This window comes from Ranitomeya imitator, chromosome 3 (assembly GCF_032444005.1).
Source record: "Ranitomeya imitator isolate aRanImi1 chromosome 3, aRanImi1.pri, whole genome shotgun sequence".
NCBI lineage: Eukaryota > Metazoa > Chordata > Amphibia > Anura > Dendrobatidae > Ranitomeya > Ranitomeya imitator.
The window spans coordinates 489,843,701-489,869,049 of NC_091284.1; the positions used below are offsets into that span (position 1 = coordinate 489,843,701).

At 43.4% G+C, this 25,349-nt stretch overlaps 1 protein-coding gene across 3 annotated transcripts in view; it reads left to right on the top strand.

Annotated features, from left to right (window-relative positions):
- The window catches only part of IL18R1 (interleukin 18 receptor 1), a 182,729-nt gene that overhangs the window by 17,685 nt on the left and 139,695 nt on the right, over positions 1-25,349 (top strand). Inside the window, exon 2 of one of the 3 annotated variants that reach the window (XM_069757618.1) lies at positions 12,141-12,288. The exons of 1 other annotated variant lie outside the window; for it this stretch is intronic. In XM_069757618.1, the coding sequence (XP_069613719.1) occupies positions 12,216-12,288 (73 nt within the window). In that variant the 5' untranslated portion in view covers positions 12,141-12,215. Of the gene's footprint in view, positions 1-12,140; positions 12,289-24,545; positions 24,702-25,349 lie in introns of those variants that run through there. One more of the 3 variants, XM_069757620.1, reaches the window with a different exon arrangement.

A 25,349-nucleotide genomic window follows, 5' to 3' on the forward strand; every position in this document is an offset into this window, starting at 1 on the left:
TAAAAGGGATAGTTTGATGTGTAATCTGTGTGGGCAGTGTCGACCCATTCACCACTCGTACCGTTACTGGTTGAGATAGCATGACCAGAGGAATTGCGTGACGTTGGGCGAAGGCTGAAGACATAAAATTGCCCTCCGCCCCAGAATCCACGCAGAGTTCCACCGAGTGAGAGGATGAGCCCAATGTTATTGTCCCCTTAAAGGACAATTTGGAGGAAAACGTCGCCGTGTCTAGTGCACCTCCACCAACTACCACTAGACGCTGACGTTTCCTCGACCGCTGGAGACATCTGGAGGCAAGATGTCCAGACTGTTGGCAAAGATGACAAATCTGGAGTGCACGAGCGGTCCGGGACTTAGATCCTGCTCGAGACTCTACCACAGGCTCATGGGGCTCAGGAGCCTGGTCTGGAGATTCCAAAGGTTTGGCGAAGGTGGGAGCCAGCCGAAACCTCTGCCTACACTGGGCTCGCTCTAACCTCCGCTCGTGAAAACGGAGATCAATACGAGTGGATAGAGTAATTAATTCCTCCAGTGTGGCGGGAATCTCCCTAGTGGCCAGGGCATCCTTAACGTGGTCAGCCAGCCCCCTCCAAAATATTGGAATGAGGGCTTTATCCGACCACTCCAGCTCAGATGCTAAGGTGCGGAAGTGGACGGCAAAATGACTAACCAAGGACGAGCCCTGAGTCAATGCCAACAATTGGAGCGCCGTATCATGGGTGAAACGAGGTCCTAAAAAGACCTGTTTCAGAGTGCTCAGAAACAACGAAGCACTCTGCACCACATGATCGCTACGCTCCCATAGCGGCGTAGCCCAATGCAACGCTCTGTCCGACAGAAGAGACACTATAAATCCCACCTTAGCCCGCTCTGTAGGGAAACGAGAGGCCAGAAGCTCGAGATGGATAGAGCACTGACTCACGAAACCCCTACAAGACTTACTGTCACCAGAGAATTTCTCTGGAAGCGGGAGGCGAGTTAGAGTCGGGACAGGAGCGGCAGTGGACAAGGTGGCTGCAGCAACACTAGCAGCCTGAACAGCGACAGCAGTGACATCCACAGCTGAAGTTGAACTCTCAAGAGCCGCCAACCTTCCCTCCAGCTGCTGGATGTACCGCTGTGAACGCTGATCGTCCATCATTTACTAGCCAGACCCTGGCGCTAGTATTCTGTTAGGACTGGCGGAATGCACCAAGAAAGGTGATATAGATGCGTTCGCAGTCCGGGGTCCACCGTGCAGGTGAAAACCTGCTGCTAGTAAATACAGACTATATGGCGGTACACTAAAGTATATACACGTGGGTTCAACCTCACCCAGCGTGAAGGGAGCAATCCTGTTGCGTCACAGGATCGCGGTACCGCACCTAAAGCGCGAGCGAGTAGTCAGCGTACTTAACCCCAACTGGGATTGAAGTCCGATTAGACCCTCGCTGGCACTACACCACAACTGGGTGTGTAAGGAAACTAAGAATAAATATATAAATGCACAGGAGTGCGAGCAATGCCGCACAGACGGACGCCACCAACCACACTGGCTAGGGTATGGAAAGCGCAAGGCAAGCGCACGGCGCCGTACAGGCGGACACAGCAAGAGGACGCTGTAATGTGTGTATCGTGCAGATAATTAGTCGGGCGCTAGATAGCTACCAACATCCGCGAGCAGACAACAACTCTAGGGAGGGATATTTAGGAGCTTTCATCCATCGACATACATTCATCTACACACACACATATAACGTTATGAGACAATACTAGCGCATGGCCGTGCGGTCATGCGCAGTTTATATAGTTGCAGCACAGGAAGTGGCTACAGCACTTTTGCCCTCCCAAGACCTGCCTAGAGGACCAATGGAATGTGCTGCAGAGCCTGAGCACATGACCCTCGATCTCCAACGGGAGATCTTACCCTGGGCATGCTCAGTACGTGCAGACAAGGACTTAGTCCCAGAGAAGTCCGCTCGCTGCTGACCAGCACTGACTTTAATGGCAGAGACTGGAGAAGCAGCAGTAACTCTTCGCACAGAGTCAGACTGAGCGAGACGCTGAGATCGACGTCCCTGCTGAGCAGGCTCCACTGCGGCTGGAGGAGAATGGGAGACTGCAGCGGAGACAGATCGAGATTCCCCCTGTGCAGCAGAGGAAACTCGACTCCTAACATTTGGCATCTGTCCACACTGCCAAAAGTATCAATACCAGGTTTAAAAACAACCGTATCCTTGTGCTTGATTGGCCAGCAAACTCATCTGACATTAACCCCATAGAGAATCTATGGGGTGTGGTGTTGTCAAGAGGAAGATGAGAGACACCAGACCCAACAATGCTGCTATCAAAGCAACCTGGGCTTCCATAACACCTAAGCAGTTCCACGGTCTGATCGCCTCAATGCCATGTCGCATTGATGCAGTAATTAATGCAAAAGGAGCCCCATCCAAGTATTGAGTGCATTTACTGAACATACATTTCAGTAGGAAATCATTTTGGATGTTAAAATCATTTTTTCAAGCTGGTGTTATAAAGTATTCTAATTTACTGAGATAATTATTTTTGGTTTCCATTGGCTGTAAGCCATAATCATCAACCTAACAGAAATAAACACTTGAAATAAATCACTCTGTTTGTAATGAATCTATAAAATATATGAGTTTCACTTTTTGTATTGAAGAACTGAAATAAATGAATTTTGTTTATAATATTCTAATTTTGTGAAATGCACCTGTATTTCTGGACTTGTCTTTGAATGAGCTACATGAACATATAAATAGTTTGGGGGTGAAATGCTGCTGACATTTTTCAGTTCACTAAATAGTGTTTTTTTTTCATTAGACAGAACAAAAGACATGGTAGCTGTCCCTATTGTAATGATTCTTCTTCGGTCGAATCAGTAACAAAATATTTATGAGAACCTGTGATAATTACTATACCCCAGTCGTATAGAACTTCTAACTTCTCCACAAGTTGGTATAAGGTATGCAAACTATTACTCCAGGTATATTTTAATGAAAATTATGTTTAATATTGTATATGTCACTAAAGCAGTGGTTTCATACTGGTGGTCTTTAGGTGTTGGAGGCTATAGCTGTCAAGGCATAATGGGAGTATTCTGCAGTGCTGTGAATCGGCACTGGGTAAGGGTACTTTCACACTAGCGTTTTTTGTAAATCCGTCACAATGCGTCGTTTTGCAGAAAAAACGCATCCTGCAAAAGTGCTTGCAGGATGCGTTTTTTCCCCATAGACTTCTATTGGCGACGCATTTGCGACGGATTTGCACACTTCGCATCCGTCTTGCGACGGATGCGTCGTGCTTTGGCGGACCGTCGGGAAAAAAAACCCCTACATGTAACGTTTTTTTCTCCCGACGGACCGCTTTTTCCGACCGCGCATGCGCGGCCGGAACTCCGCCCCCACCTCCCCGCACCTCACAATGGGGCAGCGGATGCGCCGGAAAAATGCATGCGCTGCACCCATTGTGCAAAGCGTTAAACGCATGCGTCGGGGAGATTCCGACGCTAGTGTGAAAGAAGCCTTATACATCATTTCCAAAAATTCTGTAGAGGAAATGGCCGCCCAGAGCTTTCCCAGCAATAACAGCAGACTACTTGAAATTTTTATATGTTATAATCCCTTTAAAGCTTAGGTTCAATTTTAAGGCAGTGTGCTGAATATATCAAGAAATTTATTTCATATCAATTCCCTAAAATAGTTTAGTTGAGACTACCATAAGGCTATGTGCACACGTCAGGTTTTTTTCCTGACAAAATCCGGAGAATTCTGGCAGAAATTCGCGTTTTTTTCCGCGCGGATTTTTCGCGGTTTTTGCGCGTTTTTTGCGCGGATTTTGGGCGGAATTTTTGCGGATTTTTTGCGTTTTTTTTTTTTTTTGTTTCCTGAGTTTCCTTTTATCATGGAATCCGCAAAAAATCCGCAAAAAGAATGAGCATGTCCGGAATTTTTGCGGTCTGCGTTTTTTTTGCGGAAAAAAACGCATACATCTGCACAAAAATTCCGGAATGCATTCTAAATGATAGGATGCATATTTTTAGCGTTTTTTATGCGGAATTATAGCGTTTTTATGGCGAAATTCCGCAAAAAAAACGCTAAAAATCCGGACGTGTGCACATACCCTTAAGCAGATTATATAAAGCCCACACAAGATTTATGGACTATGTGGCTACATAGTAATTTATTGCAAATTTTACTATCCATTGTATTTAAAGAGGAGCTATCGCCTTTACAAATACTAGGATATATCACAGTAAGGAGACTGTATGTCTAAATAAACATGGAATAAATCAGCTTTCAAAGCATAATATCTGTGAATAGAAGAATTATATTGAGAGAATCACAGTTCATGGGAGCCGCCATCTTGGGATTAACAGCGCAGCGTGCTGTATTCTGAGACACACCTTCAGATTCCAGGATAGTTGCCAGGCAGCTCCTGAGGCTACAGAGTAGAGCACAGTATGTATTACCTATAACCAGTTTACATGAGAGAGGTAATTTATAAAAGTTCACATTTATTGAACACAGAATGTGTATATAACTAGTATGTTATATGTAACCATATGGCTAACACGATCCAAATGTGATATATATACAGTGGGGCAAAAAAGTATTTAGTCAGTCAGCAATAGTGCAAGTTCCACCACTTAAAAAGATGAGAGGCGTCTGTAATTTACATCATAGGTAGACCTCAACTATGGGAGACAAACTGAGAAAAAAAAATCCAGAAAATCACATTGTCTGTTTTTTTATCATTTTTTTTGCATATTATGGTGGAAAATAAGTATTTGGTCAGAAACAAACAATCAAGATTTCTGGCTCTCACAGACCTGTAACTTGTTCTTTAAGAGTCTCCTCTTTCCTCCACTCATTACCTGTAGTAATGGCACCTGTTTAAACTTGTTATCAGTATAAAAAGACACCTGTGCACACTCTCAAACAGTCTGACTCCAAACTCCACTATGGTGAAGACCAAAGAGCTGTCAAAGGACACCAGAAACAAAATTGTAGCCCTGCACCAGGCTGGGAAGACTGAATCTGCAATAGCCAACCAGCTTGGAGTGAAGAAATCAACAGTGGGAGCAATAATTAGAAAATGGAAGACATACAAGACCACTGATAATCTCCCTCGATCTGGGGCTCCACGCAAAATCCCACCCCGTGGGGTCAGAATGATCACAAGAACGGTGAGCAAAAATCCCAGAACCACGCGGGGGGACCTAGTGAATGAACTGCAGAGAGCTGGGACCAATGTAACAAGGCCTACCATAAGTAACACACTACGCCACCATGGACTCAGATCCTGCAGTGCCAGACGTGTCCCACTGCTTAAGCCAGTACATGTCCGGGCCCGTCTGAAGTTTGCTAGAGAGCATGTGGATGATCCAGAGGAGTTTTGGGAGAATGTCCTATGGTCTGATGAAACCAAACTGGAACTGTTTGGTAGAAACACAACTTGTCGCGTTTGGAGGAAAAAGAATACTGAGTTGCATCCATCAAACACCATACCTACTGTAAAGCATGGTGGTGAAAACATCATGCTTTGGGGCTGTTTCTCTGCAAAGGGGCCAGGACGACTGATCCGGGTACATGAAAGAATGAATGGGGCCATGTATCGTGAGATTTTGAGTGCAAACCTCCTTCCATCAGCAAGGGCATTGAAGATGAAACGTGGCTGGGTCTTTCAACATGACAATGATCCAAAGCACACCGCCAGGGCAACGAAGGAGTGGCTTCATAAGAAGCATTTCAAGGTCCTGAAGTGGCCTAGCCAGTCTCCAGATCTCAACCCTATAGAAAACCTTTGGAGGGAGTTGAAAGTCCGTGTTGCCAAGCGAAAAGTCAAAAACATCACTGCTCTAGAGGAGATCTGCATGGAGGAATGGGCCAACATACCAACAACAGTGTGTGGCAACCTTGTAAAGACTTACAGAAAACGTTTGACCTCTATCATTGCCAACAAAGGATATATTACAAAGTATTGAGATGAAATTTTGTTTCTGACCAAATACTTATTTTCCACCATAATATGCAAATAAAATGTTAAAAAAAACAGACAATGTGATTTTCTGGATTTTTTTTTCTCAGTTTGTCTCCCATAGTTGAGGTCTACCTATGATGTAAATTACAGACGCCTCTCATCTTTTTAAGTGGTGGAACTTGCACTATTGCTGACTGACTAAATACTTTTTTGCCCCACTGTATATATATATATATATATATATATATATATATATATATTGTACATATCATAATACATTAAGAATTTGCATTTTTTAATATGTGTATATTTTTATATTTGTACCAGGGGCGTAGAAAAAAAAATCACAAGAACCTAAAGCCAATGTTTTAATTGCCCCCTTCTCCTCCCTACTAAAAAATATAAATACTGGCGAGGTCACAGCACATGCATTTGCAGGACATAACTCCAAACGTTTCAAGACAGGGAGAGAGATTTGGATTGTGGCAAGTGCATAGAAAGAGTGCCCACACTGAAGTCATTTAGTTTTTACTAAATAAGGGCTTATTGCTGAAGATAAATTGTTGCATACTGTGGCTTGGGATAAGTAAATTTTCTTTCTCTGCTGTCTTTTTTTTGCACTTTGAGATCCAATGGTCACCTGCATTTTATGGACTAGTGCTGTTTTGCAATGTTTCTACTTTTATTCTTCTACATATACTGTACTCTAAGCAGTTATTTGTAGGGATATCTATCTATCTATCTATCTATCTAGAAAAAGTATTAGAGCAGCACAAAAAAACACAAAAGTGAAAATAGAAAAACAGAGTCAGGTGCAGAGCCCCCCTCATAGACCAAACCTCAAATGTAGGAATCCAAAAAACAAAGGCAGCACACCATTAGTAGTGGAAAAAGCAGGAGCTACCTTTATTAGCCCATCTCAGCAACGTTTCGGTTCTGGTAGATGTGAACCTTGGCTGCCTCCGTTTTTTGGATTTCTATCTATCTATCTACAATTAATTGTGCAGTGTTAGCATTGTCAGCCTTGCTCAGCATAAAAGTATAATCACAGTGCCGATCCAGGCTTGCAGCAGGATTTAGTTGGTCTGCGTCCTGTCTGGCGCTATGCTAATACTGTATATGCTGAGCGCTTCTGAAAGGAATAAATGGAGTCTACTGCACGGAATAAGCGGTTTCATTCCGTGGGGCTAGAGACTGACTAGTGCATTGACTTCTGCGCTACTGATGAGCACTCAGCCCTGAACTGATAGAGGGAATCCGTCTACCAGCCCAGCACTGATCAGTGCGACAAGGGCTGAGCATTGCTCAGCATAGGAAGTATAGGTACACAGTGCTGGTCAGGGCATAAACTGACTTACAGCTGTGCTAATGAAGACGTCTCAATGCTGGGCTTGTGGAGCTATTCCCTGATGGAATCTCCCTACCAGTCCAGTGCTAAGTACTTATCGTCAATGCCGCAGCCAGTCTGCACCCTGGCCGGCACTGTAAGAGCGCAAAAACTGTATATGCTGAGTGCTTCCGAAAGGAATAAGTGGTATCTTCAAAATATAAGCGGCGCTGCCTCCTGGAGCAACGAACTGAGGTCTGCACTGCTTATTCCTCTGATTAACGCTTGCAAGTCATTACATTAGTAAGCATGTCCCTAGCCCTAGGGAGTGGCACAGCTTACCTGTGCAGTAAACACCATGTCAGTAACACTCAGCATGTACAATATTACCAATGTCACAGTGCCAGGGAGCGGACAGACTGACTGCTACATTGCTGATGAGCTGGGCTTGTAAGGGATTTTTCCAAGGAAATCAGTTTACAAGTCCAGTGCTGAGAGCAACCCAGAACAAGGAGAAGTGCTAAAATGGCAGAGATTTGCCAGGTGAGTACTGATTTTCTTAATTACTATTATAATTTTATATTTTTTCCGACTACTAGGTTTTTTAACTGCTTCCCGACATGTGACATACTTTTACGTCATATGACAGGTCCTTGTGTTTGATGCAGGCTTGCAAGCCGAGTCTGCAGCTTTGCCCTGCAGGTAATGGCTGAATTATTCAACCATCAGCTGCCACTATCAGCCGTGGGTGGAGCAGAGCTCTGCCCAAGACGGTTAACATGTTAAATGCTGCTGTCAATCTCTGACAGTGGAATTAAACATGCGCTGGCAGGGGGGCATGTCATTCCACAAGCCTATCGGTATGCCCGTGACATGACTGTGTGGTGCTGAAGGGTTGCTATGACAACGGGGGTTATACTGAACATCTCTGCACTTGTCATGACAATTGTTCTGTGAAAGCTGGCATTTATAGGAGACTGATTTTTGCACTTCTATGTAAAGTATATACGATCGAATGTTTGCAGATTCAAGTTCTCTAAGGGAGCTAACAAATACAGTAAAAAGTGAAAAAAAGTGTTTTTAAAAATATGACAAAAATAAAAAAGCGCAAAAGTTCAAATCACCCCTTTTGCCCTGTTAAAAATAAAATAAAAAACTCCACATTTTTGGTATTGCTGCATTCTTAAAAGTCTCATCTATCAAAATATAAAATACCATATTTTGCGGACTGTAAGATGCACTGGACCATAACATGGGAGGAAAATAGGAAAAAAAAATGTTTTGGGGTGTTGGAGTGAAGTAGTTCATTGCTGCGGGCCCCGGGCTTGGAGGAGGGGGTGTTTGGTGGTGCGAGGCTGTAGCGGGCCTCGGGTTTTCAGAAAATGTCCTCGGAGTCCCTGCACTTCGCATTGTTTTCACTGCAATGGACTTGGAAGAAAATGGCTGCCAGAGATGGCTCATGCGCAGATTGAGATCTCGGGACACGAGATCTTTATGACATGCAGCATTGCCCCACTCCTGCCGCCACTGCTAAATTCCTCCAGCATCGTCCATGCCTCCTTTGGCTCTGCTCCACTGAAGCCACCACCAGCGTTAAGCTACATTCAGATTATAAGAAACACCCCCATATTCCTCCCAATTTTGGGGAAGAAAAAGTGCATTTTATAATCTGAAAAATACAGTAGATTGAGCCAATTAGTAAACGAGACAAAAAATCAACACCAGAATTAAGTTTTTTTGGCCACAACATTGAAATAAATTGCAATAGGAGGAAATCAAAACATTGTACAGTATATATCACAAAATGGTATCAGTAAAAAGCCACCACCCAGCTCCTTATCCTGAAAATTAAAAATGTTACGGGTCTCGGAAAATGACAACAAAAGCGAAATTTGTTTATTTTTTTAACAAAATTTCCGAATTATTTTTTTGCCACTGAATAAAAAAAAACTATACATGTTTGTATCTGCGTACTCGTGACCTGGAGAATTATATTGTCTGGTCAGTTTTGCTGTAAAGTGAACACGGTAAATAAAAAATCCAACGCATGCACTTGGAAGTTTTTCCACCTTTTCAGTGCATCACATACCCTAATAAAATGGATGGTGTCATGTAAAAGTGCAACTTGTCCCACAAAAAACAAGCTTTCATATGACTACGTGGATGGAAAAATGGCTCTTGGAAGAAGGAGAGGAAAAATAAAAACAAAAAAAGTAAAATAGCCGTGTTATGTTAGGGTTAAATCCTGGGCAACTTCTTTAATAAATAACACAAATAGTGCGCACATAGAAATAAATATACAGTCTATAATTATTTATAGGAAGATTGATTAATGTGGCTAACTCTGCATTTTTGTTGAGATCATACATAAACACGCACATATTGTGCATATTACATATATATGTTTGTGTGTTTATATATATATATATATATAAATAAATGCAGATTTACTCAATACATATATACATGTCTTTGTGAATATAAAGTTCTGAAAGTGCACAGCTATTAATTAGCTTCTGTGTAAATCTCAGAAATACGTGATTCAGACCGGATCCTCAATGGAAGATTCCCTATAATGAGGCAGATGGAGGCACTGTGGACACCGTCTGACCTGTAATTTGACAGTGTCTGTCTTTTTAGGATTGTATAAAAGTGCTGTCGGCCACAGTTTTGTGCACTTCTAAATGGAAGGACACCTCCGAACAGAGGCCAGGCGGAGTCCAGAGCAAGTCTGCTGCCTCATTATAGTGAATGGATCCCTCGGGTTTCATCTGAATCATGTCATTCAGAGATTTAGATAGAAAGCCCAAAGTAAGTGCTCAGCATAGAGCGCTGGAAAAATGTGATCATAAATGTAAAATGTTCCCAATAAAAGATTCAACTCAATCCACAAAAAAAGCAAGTCCCCACTCAGGTCCTTCATCTGTTAACGGAAAATAGGGGGCTTCCATGTTACTGGTAGTACAAAGGCTCTGGAAAAGCGAAATGGCTCCTTGTCCCCCAAAAGAAATTCAGCAAATTCTGTGCTCCCAAATCCAAATGCCCCTTACCTTCTGAGCCCAAGTGTGTCTACACCTCATAAAGCGTCCATATGTTTGTCATTTATGAAGCGATGGGAGCCTGCCTAACTTACGGATGCATGTCTCCAGAAGCACGGGCTGGGCATAGCATACTGGTGGCTGCAACGTACTGGTCGCTACAACGTACTGGTCACTTCAACGGCAGTTCCCATTTTTCAGTCAGCAACATCCACTGCTACTTGATTCTGGAAAACACCCATGTAGTCAAAATCACCACTACATCTGTAGATAAATTCCAAAACGGTTATAATTTCCAAAATGGGGTCACTTGAGGAGGGATTCTGCTCTTCTAGCAATTAGGGGCTCTTTATATGGAATCCGCAAACTAGTCTAGGAAAATCTGTGCTTCAGGAGGCAAATAGTGCTCTGTCCTTCCCGAGTCTCTCCGTATGGCTAAGCAGTACTGTACATCCACATATGGGGTATTTCTATATTCAGCAGATATTGTGGGACAAATTTTGGTGCCATTTTTACCCATTTATCAGTATCAAAATGTAAAACTTGGGGCCAACACACAATCTTGGTGGTAAAAATGTAAATTATTTTTTCTTCACTGCCCAATGGTATAAAATTCTGTGACAGACCTATGAGGTCAATATGATCACTGCACCCTCAGATGAATTCATTGCAAAGCTTAATTTGTAAAATGGGGTCACTAGAGGGGGAGTTCTACTCTTCTGGCATCTCAGGGGCTCTTCCTATGTAACAAGGCACCTTCAAACCAGTGCAGCAAAATCTGCACTATAATATGGCATTCCTTCCCATCTGAGCTTTGCATTGTGCCTCAAAAGTAGTTTTAGACCTCATATGGGGTATCTGTCAACTCAGGAGAAATTGCACAACAAATTTGGGGGTCCATTTTCTCCTGTTGCCCTTGAGAAAATGCAAAATTTGGAGCTAAAATAGATTTTTTGTGGGGAAAATTTTTGCATTCAAAAAGTCAAATGGCGCTCCTTCCCTTCCAAGCCCTGCCATGCACCCAAATAGTTGTTTTCCTCTACATACTTGGTATCAGCTCTCTCAGAAGAAATTACTCAACAAATTGTATGGAGCAATTTCTCCTGTTACCCTTGCAAAAGTAAAAACAAAATTAGGTCTAAATGAAAATTTTTGCTAAAAAAGTTAATTTTTTTTCTTGCCACATTCCAATAATTCCTGTGAAGCACCAGAAGGGTTAATACACTTCTTGAATGTGGTTATGAGTACCTTGTGGGGTGAAATTTTAGAATGATGTCACTTTTTGCCATTTTCTGTCATATAGGCCCCTCAAACTCACTACAAATAGGAGGAGGTCCCTAAAAAAATGGCTTCCCAAATTTTGTTGTCAAAATGAGAAATCGCTGGTCAACTTTTCACCCTTATAATTTCCTAACCAAAAAAATTGTGTCAAAAAATGTAAAGTAGACATGTCGGAAATGTTATGTATTAACTATTATGCGTGACATGAATCTCTGATTTAAGGGCATACAAGTTTGAAAGCTGCAAAATTTTCTCCATTTTTGCCAAATTTCCGATTTTTTTTTTTTACAAATAAACACAAGTCATTTCATATCTCAGAATCAGTGAAATCCATTGAAACGTTCCAGAGCTATGACATCATAAAGTGACAGTGGTCAGAATTGTAAAAATTGGCCTGATATGGAAGGTAAAAACAGGCTTCGGGGTCAATAATGTTACATCAGCTTTTAAAATAAATGATTCAAATTTTAGTGATAAGTTCTCTTTAAAGGTAGTCCTTGTTTTTTTAGGGCTGTAAGGAGCATGTGAAGAACACAAATGAAGTATCATTTGCCTCTGTACAACAATCAGACTCGGCTGTATACATGTACATTATTACTTATATGTATAATGGGCAGAACTATGGTGTATGTGGAAAGAAATTGCTCAAAGTGAAAGGTAATTGAACTGTAGCAATGTCTGCGACTTATCTTAATATATACTTACCTTGTAATGTCTTCACATCCTGAATTCCAAGCAGCGGAAGTTCACCGACTGCCATATTGGAACACCCAAGTGATGGGTGTCTCAATATGGAAACTGCAGGTGGTACCAGCCTCTTGCGCAGTACCACCAGCGGATCACCGTCGCAACACACACACACACTGTATACGACGTACGCACCACACACAAACACACAGTATATGCTGTACACACCACACACACACACTGTATAGGCCGTATGCACCACAAGCACACAACACTGTATATGCCGTACGCAGTCTCTTGCACGGTACCATCAGCGGAACACCGTCACGAATACGCCGCCGCCAGGATCAGCCAAATGATTCACTGACTGCCATCTTTGTACAGGAGGAGAGCATGCGTAGGTTTAATGTGACCACCGCTATCTATCTGCACAAAGATGGCGGCGGTCTGATTTACTGCACCTGCTCGAATTCTGTGCAGGCGCAGTGAATCATTAGGCTGATCCCAGCGGCAGATGCGCGACGTGTCTACAGGCAGAGGTAGCCGGTCACATTAAAAGGGGTTTCCCACGAATGAAAGTTCATTTAAAAAAATGTCTGTGTCTGAACGTATACGGAGCATACCACATCTCCTTGGCAGGGGAGAAAGCAAAAGACAATACTGACATTACAGCAGGGGATCACAGAGGATTTCTTTTGTCAGGTAAAATATTTCACTGACTGTTTTTAAACAATATTTTACCTCACAAAATGTATCCTCTGCCATCTCCTGCTGTAATGTCAGTATTGTCTTTTGCTTCCTCCCCTGCCCAGGAGCTGTGGTTTGTTTTGTACACAGTCAGACACACAATTTTTAAAATGAACTTTCATTTGTGGGAAAACCTCTTTAAAAAGCAAATATCAACATCAACATGGCTCCTCCTAAAAAGTACGCCAATGAAAGGAAAGTAGCAAAGCCACAATGTTGAAGACAACAACGGGCAAATGAGACTCTTGAAGAGCAACACTGTTATGATCTGGTGGCCTAGGAGCAGCATGAGACCTACTCTGGAGAAGGTGGTACCTGTACTGACCGCAGACCCTGAACTTAGCAGCGCAACTAGAAATAGCCGTGGGATGTACCTAACACTCCCTAGACACCTCGACACAGCCTAAGGACTAACTTCCCCTAAAGATAGAAACGGAAAACTATCTTGCCTCAGAGAAAATCCCCAAAGGATAGACAGCCCCCCACAAATATTGACTGTGAGAGGAGAGGAAAATGACAAACGCAGACTGAAATCAGGATTAGCAAAGGATGCCTTACTAGCTAAAAAGAAAGAATAGGACAGAGAACTATGCGGTCAGTATTAAAACACTAGAAAATATCCACCACAGAAAATACAAAACTCCACATCTGACTAAAGACATAGAGGGTATATCTGCATCTCCAGAGATACCGCTTGGCTGCAAAAAATCCTTTCACAGACAAGCTGGACAAGACAAAACATGAATATGCACTGAACTATAAGGCCCACAGCATGTGGACAGCAGAAACAAAGCCAGGACTTATCTTTGTTGAAAAGCACAGCAAACAGGAGAGACCAGAAAGGGATGTGAATCCTCCAAAAACAATGGACAACTGGCACTGACTAAAGGATCAAGCAGGACTAAATAGCTGAGTCCAAATTGCAAAAAGTGAACACACCTGATAAATGCTGCGATCCCAAGACAGCAGCACTACCACTCATAACCACCGGAGGGAGCCCAAGAGCAGAATTCACAACACAACAGCATTGCTGGGACAAAAGCATTGCCCATTGCACATGGGGTAGACAGGTCAAAGAAGAGAGAACAGACAGGAGAAGTCAGCACATGGGGAAGGAGAGAGTGGATAGGTAGGTGAGCACATGGGGGGGAGAGATTCTCAATGCTGCAAAGACTGCCATCATCGTGACATTACCACCCTCCCGATGTGATGGCATCGGGCCTCCATCTAGTCTATCATATTTGAATACCCATTTATGTATCAGGTGTACTGCATTTTATTGACATTTTACAACATTTCAATTACTTACCATATATACTCAAGTATAAGCTGACCAATATAACCGGTATATGACCAGGATAAGCCGAGGCCCCATAATTTTCCCACAAAATACTGGGTAAGCTTATTGACTCGAGTATAAGCCCTGTATGCATTGTCCCCCTCATCCCCGTACTGGTAAGCATGGCTCCTCCGTCCCTGTGATTGTATGCATGGCTCCCCCATCCCCCTATCCTTGTATGCATGATTCCTGTTAAAAAAAATCATATTTACCTGCCTGCATGCCCTCGGTGGCACTACATCTCACTCGTTCCAGTGCCAATAGCTCTGTCTTCCGGCTGAGCGGTCATGTGGCCGCGCTCATTAAGGTAATGAATATGCACTCCACGCCTATGGGAGTGGAGAGACATGCATGTGCATTACCTTAATGAGTGGGTGTTAAATATGCTTATTTTGCACATTTATTTAATTAGGACTATTTACCAGGTGCGTTACTCTTAAAGAAAAAATGTCATGATATTTTCATTAAAAAGTGTAGTGGTTTATTGAATTGTCCACAGAAAAACCACATTGCAGCAAAACCTAAAAATAGATGAAATAGTTATGAACAGATTGTCCATTTGTTCCTTTCAGCATTTGTTCCTCATAATTTCTGAGATGGAGTAGAAGTCATCTTTCTTTCATGGAGTAGAATCATGGCTACCAGTTGTTCATTCCTTATGTGAGTTCCATGGAGAATGATGGTGAAGACAGGGGGTGACCCCCACGTGACAAGCCTCCTGTTATGATACGGTGGTCTAGGGGCAACATGGAACGAGCTCTGAAGGACGTGGTAACTGTACTGACCGTAGTCCCTAAGCTCAACACAACACTAGAAGTAGCCGTGGAATGCTCCTAACTCTCCCTAGGCATCTCGTCACAGCCTAAGAGCTAACTACCCCTAAAGAAAGAAGCAGGAAAACTATCTTGCCTCAGAGAAAATCCCCAAAGGATAGATTAGCCTCCCACAAATAATGACTGTGAGTGGAGAGGGAAAAAGACATACACAGAATGAAACCAGGATGAGCACAGGAGGCCAGTCTAGCTAAATAGATAGGACAGGATGAAATACTGTGCGGTCAGTATAAAACACTACAAAAATCCACGCAGAGTTAACAAAAAATCTCCACACCTGACTAAAGGTACCTTCACACATAACGATATCGTTAACGATATAGTTGCTTTTTGTGACGTAGCAACGATATCGTTAAGGAAATCGTAATGTGTGACAGCGACCAACGATCAGGCCCCTGCTGGGAGATCGTTGGTCGCTGAAGAAAGTCCAGAACTTTATTTCGTCGCTGGACTCCCTGCTGACATCGCTGGATCGGCGTGTGTGACACCGATCCAGCGATGTCTTCACTGGTAACCAGGGTAAACATCAGGTTACTAAGCGCAGGGCTGCGCTTAGTAACCCGATGTTTACCCTGGTTACCAGCGTAAAAGTAAAAAAAACAAACACTACATACTTACCTACCGCTGTCTGTCCCCGGCACTCAGCTTCTCTGCACTCCTCCTGCACTGGCTGTGAGCGTCGGTCAGCCGGAAAGCACAGCGGTGACGTCACCGCTCTGCTTTCCGGCCGCTGTGCTCACAGCCAGTGCAGGAGGAGTGCAGAGAAGCAGAGCGCCGGGGACAGACAGCGGTAGGTAAGTATGTAGTGTTTGTTTTTTTTACTTTTACGCTGGTAACCAGGGTAAACATCGGGTTACTAAGTGCAGCCCTGCGCTTAGTAACCCGATGTTTACCCTGGTTACCCGGGGATTTCGGGATCGTTGGTCGCTGGAGAGCTGTCTGTGTGACAGCTCTCCAGCGACCAAACAGCGACGCTGCAGCGATCAACATCGTTGTCGGTATCGCTGCAGCGTCGCTGAGTGTAAGGCTATATTCACACTTTGCGGATTTTGCTGCGGATCCGCAGCGGATTTGACCGCTGCGGATCCGCAGCAGTTTCCCATGAGTTTACATTTCAATGTAAACCTATGGGAAACAAAAAACGCTGTGCACATGCTGCAGAAAAATCCGCGCGGAAACGCTGCGGATTACATTCCGCAGCATGTCACTTCTTTTCTGCGGATTTTCACCTGCTCCAATAGAAAACTGCAGATGAAAATCCGCAGAAGAAAACGCAGTAAAAACCGCGATAAATCCGCAGTAAAAACCGCGATGGGTTTTCACTGCGGATTTTGCAATTCTGCTGCGGAAAAATCCGCAGTGGAATCTGCAGAGTGTGAACATAGCTAAAGGTGTGGAGGGCAAATCTGTCTCCCAGAGCTTCCAGCAAGACAGAATTAATTCACACTGATAAGTTGGATAAACATAGATAGCACAGAATGGATAAGTCCACAATCTATGGACAGAAAAGAGCAAGCAAAAACTTAGCTTAGCTGAACTGGTCAGGATAACAGGGAACTCCAAAGAGATGTGAATCCAACCAGGAACCATTTACAAGTGGCACTGGCTGAAGAAAGAGCCAGACTTAAATAGCCGAGCAGAAGAGACGATAAGTGGAGGCAGCTGATGACAGCTAACTCCAAGGAGCAGCCATACCACTAGAAACCACAAGAGGGAGCCCAAGAGCAGAACTCACAAAAGTGCCACTTACAACCACCGGAGGGAGCCCAAGAGCGGAATTCACAACAGTACCCCCCCCTTGAGGAGGGGTCACCGAACCCTCACCAGAGCCCCCAGGCCGATCAGGATGAGCCAAGTGAAAAGCACGAACCAAATCGGTGGCATGGACATCGGAGGCAACAACCCAAGAATTATCCTCCTGGCCATAACCCTACCACTTGACAAGATACTGAAGCCTCCGCCTCGAAAAACGAGAATCCAAAATCTTCTCAACCTCATATTCCAACTCTCCCTCAACCAACACTGGGGCAGGAGGGTCAACCGAGGGAACAACGGGCACCACATATCTCCGCAACAAAGATCTATGGAAAACATTATGAATGGCAAAAGAGGCAGGAAGAGCCAAACGAAAAGACACCAGATTAATAATTTCAGAAATTTTATAAGGACCAATAAACCGAAGCTTAAACTTAGGAGAAGAAACCTTCATAGCAACATGACGAGAAGACAACCAAACCAAATCCCCCACACGAAGCCGGGGACCAACACACCGATGGCGGTTAGCAAAACGTTGAGCCCTTTCCTGAGACAACGTCAAATTGTCCACCACATGAGTCCAAATCTGCTGCAGCCTGTCCACCACAGAATTAACACCAGGGCAATCAGAAGGCTCAACCTGCCCAGAAGAAAAACGAGGCTAAAAACCAAAATTACAAAAGAAAGGTGAAACCAAAGTAGCCGAACTAGCCCGATTATTAAGGGCAAACTCGGCCAACGGCAAGAAAGACACCCAATCATCCTGATCAGCAGACACAAAGCATCTCAAATAGGTCTCCAAGGTCTGATTAGTTCGCTCAGTTTGGCCATTAGTCTGAGGATGAAACGCCGAAGAAAAAGACAAATCAATGCCCATCCTAGCACAAAAGGCCTGCCCAAATCTAGAGACAAACTGAGAACCTCTGTCAGACACAATATTCTCCGGAATGCCATGCAAATGAACCACATGCTGAAAAAATAATGGAACCAGATCTGAGGAGGAAGGCAACTTAGGCAAAGGTACCAGATGGACCATTTTAGAGAACCGGTCACAAACAACCCAGATAACAGACATCTTCTGGGAAACAGGAAGATCCGAAATAAAATCCATGGAAATATGCGTCCAGGGCCTCTCAGGGACCGGCAAAGGCAAAAGCAACCCACTAACGCGGGAACAGCAAGGCTTGGCCCGGGCGCAAGTCCCACAGGACTGCACAAAAGCATGCATATCGCGCGACAAGGAATGCCACCAAAAGGACCTAGCAACCAAATCTCTGGTACCAAAAATCCCAGGATGACCAGCCAACACTGAACAATGAACCTCAGAAATTACCTTACTTGTCCATCTATCAGGAACAAACAGCTTCCCCACTGGACAGCGGTCAGGCCTATCAGCCTGAAATTCCTGAAGCACCCGCCGCAAATCAGGGGAGATAGCAGAAAGAATCACCCCCTCCTTAAGAATGCCAACCGGCTCCAGGACTCCAGGAGAATCAGGCGAAAAACTCCTAGAGAGGGCATCAGCCTTAACATTCTTAGATCCCGGAAGATACGAGACCACAAAATCAAAACGGGAGAAAAACAGGGACCATCGAGCCTGTCTAGGATTCAGCCGCTTGGCCGACTCGAGGTAAATCAGATTCTTATGATCGGTCAGAACCATAACATGGTGTTTAGCTCCCTCAAGCCAATGTCGCCACTCCTCAAACGCCCACTTCATAGCCAACAACTCCCAATTGCCGACATCATAATTGCGTTCCGCAGGCGAAAACTTTCTGGAAAAAAAAGCACACGGTTTCATCAAAGAACCATCAGACTCCCTCTGAGACAAAACGGCCCCTGCCCCAATCTCAGAAGCGTCGACCTCAACCTGAAAAGGAAGAGAAACATCCGGTTGACGCAACACAGGGGCAGAAGTAAATCGGCGTTTAAGCTCCTGAAAGGCCTCAACAGCCTCAGAGGACCAATTCGTCACATCAGCGCCTTTCTTCGTCAAATCAGTAAGGGGCTTAACCACACTGGAAAAGTTGGCAATGAAACGGCGATAGAAATTAGCAAAGCCCAAAAATGTTTGAAGACCCTTCACAGATGTGGGTTGGATCCAGTCATGAATAGCTTGGACCTTAACAGGATCCATTTCTATAGACGAGGGAGAAAAAATAAAACCCAAAAAAGAGACCTTCTGAACTCCGAATAGGCACTTAGACCCCTTCACAAATAAAGCATTATCACGAAGGATCTGGAACACCATCCTGACCTGCTTCACATGAGACTCCCAATCATCAGAAAAAATCAAAATATCATACAAATATACGACCATGAATTTATCAAGATAATTGCGGAAAATATCATGCATGAAAGACTGGAACACAGATGGAGCATTAGAGAGCCCAAATGGCATCATAAGGTATTCAAAATGGCCTTCGGGCGTATTAAATGCAGTTTTCCATTCGTCACCCTGTTTAATACGAACAAGATTATATGCCCCTCGGAGGTCAATCTTAGTAAACCAACTAGCCCCCTTAATCTGAGCAAACAAATCAGTAAGCCAAGGCAAGGGGTATTGGAATTTGACTGTGATCTTATTAAGAAGACGATAATCAATACAGGGTCTCAAGGAGCCATCCTTCTTAGCAACAAAAAAGAAACCCGCTCCCAATGGTGACGAAGAGGGCCGAATATGCCCTATCTCCAAAGATTCCTTAACATAGCTCCGCATGGCGGCATGCTCTGGCACAGACAGATTGAAAAGTCGGCCCTTAGGGAACTTTCAACCAGGAATCAAGTTAATAGCACAATCACAGTCCTTATGTGGAGGAAGGGAACTGGACTTGGGCTCATCAAATACATCCTGGAAATCCGACAAAAACTCAGGGACCTCAGAAGAGGGGGAAGAGGAAATTGACATCAAAGGAACGTCACTATGTACTCCTCGACAACCCCAACTAGTCACCGACATAGTTTTCCAATCCAGCACCGGATTATGTTCCTGTAACCATGGAAATCCCAGTACAACAACATCATGCAGGTTATGCAACACCAGAAAACGGCAATCTTCCTGATGTGCAGGAGCCATGTACATAGTCATCTGTGTCCAGTACTGAGGTTTATCCTTGGCCAAGGGTGTAGCATCAATGCCCCTCAAAGGAATAGGGCTCTGCAAAGGCTGCAAGGAAAAACCACAGCGCCTGGCGAATTCTAAGTCCATTAAGTTCAGGGCAGCGCCTGAATCCACAAATGCCATGACAGAAAAGGACGACAATGAGCAAATCAGGGTCACAGATAAGAGAAATTTAGGCTGTATAGTACTAATGGTAACAGACCTAGCGACTCTCTTAGTACGCTTAGGGCAATCAGAGATAACATGAGCCGAATCACCACAGTAAAAACACAGCCTATTCTGACGTCTGAATTCCTGCCATTCTATTTTAGTCAAAATCCTATCACATTGCATAGGTTTAGGACTTTGCTCAGAGGACACTGCCATATGGTGCACAGCTTTGCGCTCGCGCAGACGCCGATCAATCTGAATGGCTAGAGACATAGATTCGCTCAAACCGGCAGGCGTAAGAAAGCCCACCATAACATCTTTAAGGGTTTCAGAAAGACCTTTTCTGAAAATAGCAGCCAGAGCCTTTTCATTCCATTTAGTGAGCACAGACCATTTTCTAAATTTCTGGCAGTATAACTCTGCTGCTTCCTGACCTTGACACAAGGCCAACAGGGTTTTTTCTGCATGATCCACAGAATTAGGTTCGTCATACAATAATCCGAGCGCTTGAAAAAATGCATCTACATTCAATAATGCCAGATCCCCTGTTTCAAGAGAAAAAGCCCAGTCTTGAGGGTCACCACGCAGCAAGGATATGATGATTTTTACTTGCTGAATGGGATCACCAGAAGAACGGGGTTTCAAAGCAAAAAACAATTTGCAGTTATTTTTAAAGTTCAAAAACTTGGATCTGTCCCCAAAAAACAAATCAGGAGTAGGAATTCTGGGCTCTAAAGCCGGAGTCTGGACAACATAGTCCTGGATACTCTGTACTCTTGCAGCAAGTTGATCCACATGAGGAAACAAACCCTGAACATCCATGCCAAAGCATATATCCTGAACCACCCAGATATCAAGAGGAAAAGAAAAAAAAAAGACAAACCAAAGCACAGAAAAAAAAATGGTTCAGAACTTTCTTTTCCTTCTTTTGAGATGCATTTAATTCATTTTTGGCCACTTGTACTGTTATGATACGGTGGTCTAGGAGCAACATGGAACGAGCTCTGAAGGACGTGGTAACTGTACTGACCGCAGTTCCTAAGCTCAACACAACACTAGAAGTAGCCGTGGAATGCTCCTAACTCTCCCTAGGCATCTCGTCACAGCCTAAGAGCTAACTACCCCTAAAGAAAGAAGCAGGAAAACTATCTTGCCTCAGAGAAAATCCCCAAAGGATAGATTGGCCCCCCACAAATAATGACTGTGAGTGGAGAGGGAAAAAGACATACAAAGAATGAAACCAGGATGAGCACAGGAGGCCAGTCTAGCTAAATAGATAGGACAGGATGGAAAACTGTGCGGTCAGTATAAAACACTACAAAAATCCACGCAGAGTTAACAAAAAATCTCCACACCTGACTAAAGGTGTGGAGGGCAAATCTGCCTCCCAGAGCTTCCAGCAAGACAGAATTAATTCACACTGATAAGCTGGATAAACATAGAAAGCACAGAATGGATAAGTCCACAATCTATGGACAGAAAAGAGCAAGCAAAAACTTAGCTTAGCTGAACTGGTCAGGATAACAGGGAACTCCAAAGAGATGTGAATCCAACCAGGAACCATTTACAAGTGGCACTGGCTGAAGAAAGAGCCAGACTTAAATAGCCGAGCAGAAGAGACGATAAGTGGAGGCAGCTGATGACAGCTAACTCCAAGGAGCAGCCATACCACTAGAAACCACAAGAGGGAGCCCAAGAGCAGAACTCACAAAAGTGCCACTTACAACCACCGGAGGGAGCCCAAGAGTGGAATTCACAACAGCCTCCCCTCCTCCTAAGAGCTGTGATTGTCCCATAGACCACGTGTCCTCTCTATACTCTGAGCTACATATACAGAAATAGCTTTTTGTAATGTCAGCTGGAGGCAATGTGCTCAATACAGAATTGAGAATAAGAATAATTCAATAAATAATTAATATTTAACAGTTGGGCCACGCGAGCACTCGGCACAGGAAGTGCTGCTGGTGCCGGAATGAAGGAAATGCAGCGCCAGCGAGGGCGCGCCGGTAGGTGAGTAGGATTTGTGCTGGAAGCCTGCAGCCACAGCTGCCACTGTGCGCTATTACAGCTGCGGCACAGGCTTCACCCACAGCCGCCGGCTCCTGCCTCTGTGACCTGGTGCTTCGCCGCTCCCCCTTCCCCGCCGGCTTCTGGGACAATTGACTCGTGTATGAGCCGAGGGAGGCATTTTCAGCACAAAAAATGTGCTGAAAAACTCGGCTTATACACGAGTATATATGGTATATTCAGTTATTTTTATTATTTACAGTATATTCTTTACTTATTGTTTATACTTACTTACATTTAATAATTTATTATTGGTTATTTCACAATTTTATAGAGCAAAGGAGGTTAAGAAAAAGGACGCTTATCTAAATGATCAGAATCTGTAACGCAAACATCACCCACTATCTAGACTCCAGTAGTTCTGATTTTTTTTTCTATCATTCTATATGTAAAGAAAAGAAACAAGGAGAACCCGATGACCAACCCAACTGATAAGTTAAAAAGACAAATCCAAAATGTAAATGGAGTACATCACCGCCAATACCCAAATTGAACCATTTATACATCCATATAGAGGACTTCGCCTATAAAAATTATCCATGTTGTTTAGATTTTACATACAGTGTGTGTACAGTGAAGGAAATAAGTATTTGATCCCTTGCTGATTTTGTAAGTTTGCCCACTGGCAAAGACACGAACAGTCTATAATTTTAAGGGTAGGTTAGTTTTAACATTTAGAGATAGAATGTCAAACATAAAATCCAGAAAATCACATTGTATAAATTATATACATTTATTTGCATTTTGCAGTGAGAAATAAGTATTTGATTCCTCTGGCAAACAAGACTTAATACTTTGTGGCAAAACCCTTGTTCTCAAGCACAGCAGTCAGACATTTTTGTAGTTGATGATGAGGTTTGCGCACATGTCAGGAGGAATTTTGGTCCACCCTCTTTGCAGATTATCTCTAAATCATTAAGATTTTGAGCTTGGCAACTCGAGCTTCAACTCCCTCCATAAGTTTTCTATGGGATTAAGGTCTGGAGACTTGCTCTGCCACTCCATGACCTTAATGTGCTTCTTTTTGAGCCACTCCTTTGTTTTCTTGGCTCTATGTTTTGGGTCATTGTCTTGCTGGAAGACCCAGCCACGACCCATTTTTAATGTCCTTGCAGAGGAAAGGAGGTTATCACTCAAGATTTTACAGTACATGGCTCCATCCATTCTCCATTTAAGCGGTGAAGTAGTCCTGTGCCCTTAGCAGAGAAAGACCCCCCAAAATATAATGTTTCAACCACCATGCTTCACAGTGGGTACAATGTTCTTTGGATCATAGGCAGCATTTCTCTTCCTCCAAACACGGCGAGTTGAGTTAATGCCAAGGAGCTCAATGTTTGTCTCATCTGACCACAGTACCTTCTTCCAATCACTCACAGAAACATCCAGGTGTTCATTGGCAAACTTTAGACGGGCCTGAAAATGTGCCTTCTTGAGTAGGGGGGCCTTGCGGGCACTGCAGGATTTTAAACCTTTACGGCGTAATGTGTTGCCAATGGTTTTCTTGGTGACTGTTGTCCCAGGTGCCTTGAGATCATTAACAAGTTCCCCATGTTTAGTTTTAGGCTTATTTCTCACGTTCCTCATGATCAAGGATACCACACGAGGTGAGATGTTGCATCGTGCCCCGATGGTGTATTTGTTCCATTTTCTCACTATTGCACCAATAGTTGTCTCCTTCTCACCCAGCATCTTACGTAGCCCATTCCAGCTCTGTGCAGGTCTATAATCTTGCCCCTCACATCCTTAGAAAGCTCTTTGGTCTTGCCCATGTTGTAGAAGTTAGAGTCTGACTTATTAACTGAGTCTGTGGACAGGAGTCTTTTCTAAATGTGACTATGTAAGACAGCTGTCTTTAATGCAGGTAATGAGTTGATTAGGAGCCTCTAACTGGTTTGTAGGAACCAGAAGTCTTAATGGTTGGTAGGGGATCAAATGCTTATTTCTCACTGCAAAATGCTAATAAATTTATATAATTTATACAATGTGATTTTCTGGATTTTATTTTTGATTTTCCAACGCTCAATGTTAATATTAACCTACCCTTAAAATTATAGACTGTTCATGTCTTTGTCAGTGGGCAAACGTGCAGAATCAGCAAGGGATCAAATACTTGTTTCCTTCACTGTATTTGCATTTTCATGCCTCTCTTGGGAGGATGAATAGAGGGCACTGACCGTTTAGCTTGCACTTGCAGGGCTTCTGCAGTGTCAGTGTGCAAACACTGTCATCTCTATCTTGTCACCATCCATGGTCCACGCTGGAGCGATAATCAAGCGACGCTGCAACGTCACAGATCGTGCCGTCGTAGCGACCAAAGTGCCACTGTGAGACAGTACCCTAAGTTTTGGAGATGACAGACGCTCTGTGAAAGGTACAAATTCCTAAAGGGCTGTAAAATATATTCTCAGCATCTTTTCATTTGTTAAATTTCCGAAGTAATGAGACTTAGGGTTTCAGATACAAAATATCCCAGTGTCATTTTTCCATACACCATATGGAAAGGTGGATCGGACAATATATGTCGGATACAGCTCTGACAAAAATTAAGAGTCCACCACATCAAAATCCTGTCATGGCCAGCCCAATCTCCAGACCTGAACTCCATTGAAAACCTCTGGAATGTAAGCAAGAGGATGATGGACAGTCACAAGCCATCAAACAAAGAAGAACTGCTTACATTTTTGCGCCAGAAGCAGTGTGAAAGACTGGTGGAAAGCATGCTAAGACGCATGAAAGCTGTGATTAAAAATCTTGGTTATTCCACAAAATATTGATTTCTGAACTCTTCCTGAGTTAAAACATTAGTATTATTGTTTCTAAATGATTATGAACTTGTTTTCTTTGCATAATTTTAGGTTTGAAAGCACTGGGTTTTTTTTTATTTCGACCATTTCTCCTTTTCTGAAAAAAAATACAAAATTTATTGCTTGGAAATTTGGAGACATGTTGCCAGAAGTTTATAGAATAAATGAACAATTTACATTTTACTCAAAAATATACCTATAAAGAGAAAAATCAG